Raw genomic sequence first — 6,850 nt, 5'->3', positions numbered from 1 at the left:
TTATATGTCAATGGTTGGAGGGAGGGATAATTTAAAGGGAGAGAAGATTATGATATGTGTTAATAGTTGGATGCGGGTAATTTAAGTGTCAAATTAGGAATGTAATTTAAAGGAAGGGAGTAATTTAAAAATTATATAAAATAAAAAAAATTAAAAAATTTGATAAAAAAATAATAAACAAAATTGATTAAAGAAATAAAATTAAATAAATATTTAAAAATTAAAAAAATAATAAATAAAATTAATTAAAAATAAAACTAAATAAAAATTAAAAAAATTAAAAAATATAAGTATTAATGAAAAAATAATAAACAAAATTAATTAAAAAATAAAACTAAATAAAATTAAATAAAATTAAAAATATATATAAATATTAATGAAAAATAATAAATAAAATTGATTAAAAATTTAAACTAAATAAAAATTTTAAAATATATAAACTAAATAAAAATTTTAAAATATATAAGTATGAATGAAAAAAATAAAAAATAAAATTAATTTTAAAAATGAAATTTAAAAAAAAATTTAAAATATATAAGTATGAATAAAAAAAATTTTAAATAAAATTAATTAAAAATTAAAAATTAAAAATATATAAGTATGAATATATAAGTATGAGTTAAAAAAAATTAAGGTCAAGTCACGTAAATATTTTGAAAATCCGGGCGCATTCTAGCAACTTTAATACTCCACGTCAATGGCCATGTTTCAAAACATCAGTTTGGCGGATTAGTGATAGCAACCGGATCATTCAATTTAAAGTGTTCTGGAAAGAGAAGGGATTTGCATCTTTCACATCTCCTTTATCGCTATTCGGCGTCGGAGGTTCCGATTAGCTTCGCTTATTTGGAGCTTTCTTAGTTTGGACGCATCTGGCGGGCAGAGATCTCGATTAGAAGCCTCACTGCTCGCGCATTTCTCGGTATTCGCCCCAGATTTTGTCTGCTCCCGGAGGGTGATTCGTGGAGAACCGCGCCGATCTTGAGAATGCAGGAAAGCTTCGCATGTAAATTGCTTTTCCCCCCTCCCCTGACACGCGCACCTCTCCTCCCCCCTCTCTCTCTCCCCTTTAAATGTCTGTTCTGCCCCTCTACCTTTTTTGATTTTTTTTTTGATTTTTTTAGTTTTATTTTTAAATTTAATTTAATTTATTAATTTTTTCATTCATACTTATATATTTTTAAATTTCTATTTAATTTTAAATTTTTAATCAATTTTATTTATTATTTTTCATTAATACTTATATATTTATTAATTTATTTAATTTTATTTTTTAATTAATTTTGTTTATTATTTTTCATTAATACTTATATTTTTTAAATTTTATTTAAGTTTTATTTATTATTTTTTAATATTTATTTAGTTTTATTTCTTTAATTAATTTTATTTATTATTATTATTATCAAATTTTTTAATTTTTTTTTATTTTATATAATTTTTAAATTACTCTCTTCCTGTAAATTATCTTTCTAATTTGATACTTAAATTACCCCTCCTCCAACTATTGGCACATGTCATAATCTTTTCTCCCTTTAAATTATCCCTCCCTCCAACCATTGACACATAACACATGTCAGAATCTCTCACCCTCTTTAAATTACCCATCCTCCAACCATGTCAATGGTTGGAGGGAGGGATGATTTAAAGGGAGAGAAGATTATGACATGTATCAATAGTTGGATGAGGATAATAATAGTTGGATGAGGATAATTTAAGTGTCAAATTAGGAAGGTAATTTACAGGAAATGAGTAATTTAAAAATTATATAAAATTTAAAAAATTAAAAATTTTTGATAACAATAATAATAAATAAAATTGATTAAAGAAATAAATATTAAAAAAATAATAAATAAAATTAATTAAAAATAAAACTTAAATAAAATTTAAAAAATATAAGTATTAATGAAAAATAATAAACAAAATCAATTAAAAAAATAAAACTAAATAAATTAATAAATTAAATTAATTAAAAAATAAAAATTAAATAAAATTTATATAAAACTGAAAAAATAAGTATTGATAAAAAATAATTAATTAAATTAATTAAAAAAGAAAATTTAAAATATACTGAGAGTTATTTTTAAACAAAATTAATTAAAAAATTAAAACTAAATAAAAATTAAATGAAATAAAAAAAAAAAGGAAAAAAAAAAGAGGAGGGGGCTACATGCGTCATTTGGCAGGGAGAGAGGGGAGAAGAAGAGGGGCGTGTGTCAAATCGGGAGGGGGGAAAAGCAGCTCTCGCTTCGCATTCGGTAATTTTTTGAGCTCCTGTTTTGGATTTCCAGATGGAACGCCTGAAGTCTGAAGCGTACATTGTTGATCAGCTGTCCATCGCTGAAAGATAGGAATTTGATCCACTTGGTGATTCTTTCTCTTTACTGATTTCCAGCTGTGAACATCCTCTCCTCTTCCGTGTTGTCTAGTGGTTTTGACTATTTGATTTGAAAGCGCAGAGTTGCTACAGTTCGCGGTTGTCGGGATCTTCCTGGCCTATCGGTTCCTCGGGAAAAAGCGGAGATTGTTCACGAGGACGGTATGATGACGTTGTTGCATTCACGAGAACATTGCTCTGATGCCATCTATGATTTCATCATATCTTCGCTTTTCTAGCTGGTAGAAGCATTTTTTTTCATCCAGGAAGGCCAAAGCAGTATTTTCTTCATGTGATTGGTTTAAACGCCGAAGACAACGTTTGGTATGGTGTATCAAAAGGCCACTCTATCTTATACTTTTTCTAACAGCATTTGCCGATTCCAGTAAGCGATGATGAATACGGAGTCCTTGTTATAGCTGAGAAGGGTCTGTTCAACTTTGGGAAGTTATGAGTTCCAACCAGCAGGAAAGAAGAGTTGATGGCTTCACTGAGAAGGTTATTGTTGCGGTCAAGGCTTCAAGAGAAATCTCAAAGAGTGCCCTTGTTTGGGCTTTGACGCATGTTGTTCAGCCTGGTGATTGCATAATCCTTCTAGTTGTTGTTCCACCTTACAGTTCTGGTATTGATCTTCCCAATCTGTGTAGCTATACTTGTTTTTGCTGTTTCTCGTTGTTGGTTATATACTGATGGCATTTGTTTAGTCATGATGCCTTCATCACTCTTCAGCGAGGTTAAAATGTATATGCTTTTAAGGTTTTGAAGTGGTTGGTACAGATCTTTGCTAACTTAGAGACTAAACTAACAGTCAGAGCTTACTCACTATGAATAAACACAAATTCAAGGCGTACACTCTTCGACATTGAGAGCTGATTGTGCCTAGTTCTTATTGCACTCACTATGAATAAACTAACAGTATTGCTTCATCTCCTATAGTCTACTTGGTTGTTCAGTGTTCAGTTTAGATTGTAAAACCTCAAAAGTGAAAAAGTTGTGTTTTACTGTATCCTTTTGCTGGTTCTATTGTGATTTCAGACCAAGTTACTGAGATATTAAGACAATGTCATTTATCATTTCTTGTTCTTGGGCATTGAGGATTAATAGTTCTACATCTCAGGCAGAAGACTATGGGTTTTTCCAAGATTTGCTACTGATTGTGCTAGTAGAAGCTCCCAGTTTGGTACTATTTTGGAACAGAAGTCTGACATTACTGATTCTTGTTCCAAAATGCTACTTCAACTTAAAGATGTTTATGATCCAAATAAGGTCAGTAGTTGGAGGTACTTCATACGGTCTTATTAGTTGGTTTTCTTATGAATGCGCTCGATCCTTTTGATTGTGTAGACAAGTATCAAGATAAAGGTCCTTTCCGGCTCTCCTTATGGTGCAGTAGCAGTGGAATCCATGAGAGTCCAGTCGAATTGGGTTGTACTGGACAAGTAATACTTTGCCTTCCTCCTTTCATTGTGTTTTAAGAAGCAAGGCAGGATTATTTGACGAGTCTATGAAAATTCTCTGTTATTTTATTGTTGAACTGATCTTTCCTTTTGATTTTTTTGTCAATGAACTCACCATTCCTTTCTACAGACATCTGAAGCACGAGGAGAAGCATTGCATTTGTAAACTCCAATGTAACATTGCGGTCATGAAGCGGTCTCACCCTAAAGTTCTTAGATTGAATCTACTAGAATCTCACAAGACAAATCCCCAAACGCTTTGTGGCTCTGATAAAAGCACTATTGGCAATAATTCTCCAAAGTCTATTAAAGGACCGTCTGTAACGCCGACTACTGCTAGTAGTCCTGATGTCGATGCATCATTCACTGCTACTGAAGCTTGGACCCCCTCAGCCTCAAGCTCAGATCCTGGAACATCTCCATTTGTCGTCACTGAAAGAATTGTGTCTGTAGAAACAAAAGATCAAGCAAGTGCTGAAGGAATAAGGAATGCACACATGACTGCCTTTAAAGGGAATTTAACTCCAGCAAGATCACAATTTCAGCCATGGACAGCTGAGGTTTTAGCCATTGGCTGCCCATCTCCAAAAGTCACTCATCATAAGTCTCCAGAAAGCCACGTAACTACAGCAAAAGCTTTGAGTGATAAATTTTCTAAACTCGATAGGGAGGCTGGAATTAATTCTCTCAGATACATGTCAGATTTAGATTTTAGCGTCAGAGAAGCAATTTCTGTGTCTAGAAATACACCAGGGCCACCTCCACTATGTTCACTATGTCAGCACAAGACACCAGTGTTTGGAAAACCTCCCAAGTGGTTCAGCTATTCTGAGCTAGAACTTGCCACAGGTGGATTTTCCCAAGAAAACTTCTTAGCAGAGGGTGGATTTGGCTCTGTGCATCGGGGCATCCTGTCAGATGGTCGAGCAATTGCAGTCAAGCAACATAAACTAGCTAGTTCACAGGGGGACCATGAATTCTGTTCGGAGGTGGAAGTTCTAAGCTGTGCACAACATCGCAACGTCGTGATGTTGATTGGATTCTGTGTCGAAGACAAGAGAAGGTTATTGGTCTATGAATATGTGTGCAATGGCTCATTGGATACTCATCTTTATGGTACTTCTTTTGTCATGAAATGCAACTGTTCAATTACTATTGTTATCGAGGTGTAATATATGAAACAAAGTCATTCAACTATGAAAGTTTCTTGCCGCAGGTCAAGAACGAGATCCACTTGAATGGGCTGCCAGGCAAAAAATAGCAGTAGGAGCTGCTCGGGGTTTGCGATACCTTCACGAGGAGTGCAGAGTTGGTTGCATAGTCCACAGGGACATGAGGCCAAATAACATTCTTCTAACCCATGATTTTGAACCTATGGTATGGTTTTCCTTTTATCTTCCTCAGAATTTTAAAGATAAAGCCTTTTCCCACTTTTGATGCTTGTCTTTTGTGAGTTATTCATATTTGTTTCTATTTCCCTCAATATACGTGAGCAAAGGTTGGGGATTTTGGCTTAGCAAGATGGCAACCTCATGGTGATCTCGGTGTCGAGACACGAGTTATAGGCACTATTGGGTGCGTCTACAATTGATGCTTCTTTCACTAGCGAACAGTTTTTCAATTCTCGACTCACTTTCAGTCTTCTATTGCAGATATCTGGCTCCAGAATATGCCCAAAGTGGGCAAATTACAGAGAAGGCCGATGTCTTCTCCTTCGGAGTGGTACTACTGGAGCTGATCACCGGACGTAAAGCAGTTGATATAAACCAACCAAAGGGCAATCAGTGTCTCACTGAATGGGTGAGGAGAGACTAGTTTTGCCTGAATTCTACATAATGCTTGGTCGTTGAATGCGTTAACACTCAATGGACGATCATAGCAAACGTGGTTTTCCTGAATTCTAACATTGAGGCTTATCTTGTAACATCGGTCGTGCAGGCTCGCCCTTTGCTTGATGAATCTGCAATCGAAGAGCTTGTCGATCGGCGTCTAGGGAGCCTCTACTCTGAGCATGAGCTGAAGTGCATGCTGCACGCAGCTTCTCTGTGCATCAATCGCGAACCCGACTTCAGACCTCGAATGTCTCAGGTAGTATACACTCGTTGCGAATGTGAGAAGCAAACAGATTCTCTTCTAATCCTGTAAGCGTTCTTGGTGTGTGAAGGTTCTTCGGATTCTTGAAGGTGACATGGTCATGGATTCGAGCTGTGGTTCGACGCCTATGTGTGCCAATGGAAGCATGAGCAGAAGGATGTGGCTAGAACAGCAACAACAACCACAGCCGGATGAACAGCAACAACAACCACAGCAGGATGAACAGCAACCACAACAACCACAGCAGGATGAGCAACAACAACCACCACAGCAGGATGAACAGCAACAACCACCCCAGGAGGATGAACAACAACCACCACAGCAGGATGAACAGCAACCACAACCAGCACAGCAGGATGAGCAGCAACAAGAACTACAGCAGAATCCTTAGATTTGTATTCTCTTGGATTTTTTTTTGTTCTTCAATTCTTTTCACTTTTTTCGTTTGTTGGGTTTGATCTTTAGATTTGATTTGCTAATGTGTTTATATATAAGTATATTTGTGATGATGTGTCACTTTTAGTGTTGAATATAATTCTGCCTGCTTATTGATTTGGTCTGTGTGATATTTAGTAGGAATATTAGAAAAAGTTCTATACGCCCCAAATAAAACCGGTTTAGGGAGGATGGTAAGACCCGACCCAAATCTTGCCACATCGATATAATTAATAAATTACAGCATCACCCATGCAGATAAGGGATGATAAATTTCCCTAGAAATTTGGGCCGTCGAGAAAATCTAAAATGCGGGTGCATTTGGAAAAAAATTTCATATTCGGGATAAAAAAACTTTCTGGATTCAAGTTTGGATTCAGGTTCGGATAGGTATGTTGACCGTTGAGAGGAGATGAAGGGGCGTTGCTTTCCCTTCATCTTCCTTTTGTGCAAATGTCAAGAAGACAAAGGGGTGTTCTTTCCCCTTCGT

At 35.3% G+C, this 6,850-nt stretch overlaps 1 protein-coding gene across 3 annotated transcripts; it reads left to right on the top strand.

The window, feature by feature from the left end:
- The first annotated feature begins 2,244 nt into the window (after window positions 1–2,244).
- On the top strand, window positions 2,245–6,477 carry LOC121984892 (inactive protein kinase SELMODRAFT_444075-like). 3 transcript variants are annotated; one of them, XM_042538059.1, is made up of 11 exons: window positions 2,246–2,364; window positions 2,457–2,698; window positions 2,761–2,996; window positions 3,492–3,640; window positions 3,719–3,813; window positions 3,962–4,947; window positions 5,048–5,208; window positions 5,330–5,406; window positions 5,484–5,631; window positions 5,770–5,919; window positions 5,996–6,477. In XM_042538059.1, exons 3-11 carry the CDS (start codon window positions 2,825–2,827, stop codon window positions 6,314–6,316), a joined length of 2,259 nt encoding a protein of 752 aa, XP_042393993.1. In that variant the 5' UTR covers window positions 2,246–2,364; window positions 2,457–2,698; window positions 2,761–2,824; the 3' UTR covers window positions 6,317–6,477. The 3 variants fall into 3 exon arrangements, with proteins under 3 accessions (XP_042393994.1, XP_042393993.1, XP_042393992.1); XM_042538060.1 differs by having other exon boundaries at window positions 2,245–2,364; window positions 2,457–2,951; XM_042538058.1 differs by having other exon boundaries at window positions 2,457–2,996.
- Window positions 6,478–6,850: the final 373 nt, after the last annotated feature.

Source organism: Zingiber officinale, chromosome 5B (genome assembly GCF_018446385.1).
Source record: "Zingiber officinale cultivar Zhangliang chromosome 5B, Zo_v1.1, whole genome shotgun sequence".
Lineage (NCBI taxonomy): Eukaryota > Viridiplantae > Streptophyta > Magnoliopsida > Zingiberales > Zingiberaceae > Zingiber > Zingiber officinale.
The sequence above is the reverse complement of the archived record's forward strand: the minus strand, read 5'-3'. Positions and strand labels throughout refer to the sequence as shown.

Bases quoted from the DNA above. Each gene is read 5' to 3' on its own strand.
- LOC121984892 (XM_042538059.1), top strand. From the start codon at position 2,825: ATGAGTTCCAACCAGCAGGAAAGAAGAGTTGATGGCTTCACTGAGAAG. The intron at 3,641-3,718 runs GTCAGTAGTTGG...TTGATTGTGTAG, and splicing joins ATGTTTATGATCCAAATAAG to ACAAGTATCAAGATAAAGGT. The intron at 5,920-5,995 runs GTAGTATACACT...TGGTGTGTGAAG, and splicing joins TCAGACCTCGAATGTCTCAG to GTTCTTCGGATTCTTGAAGG.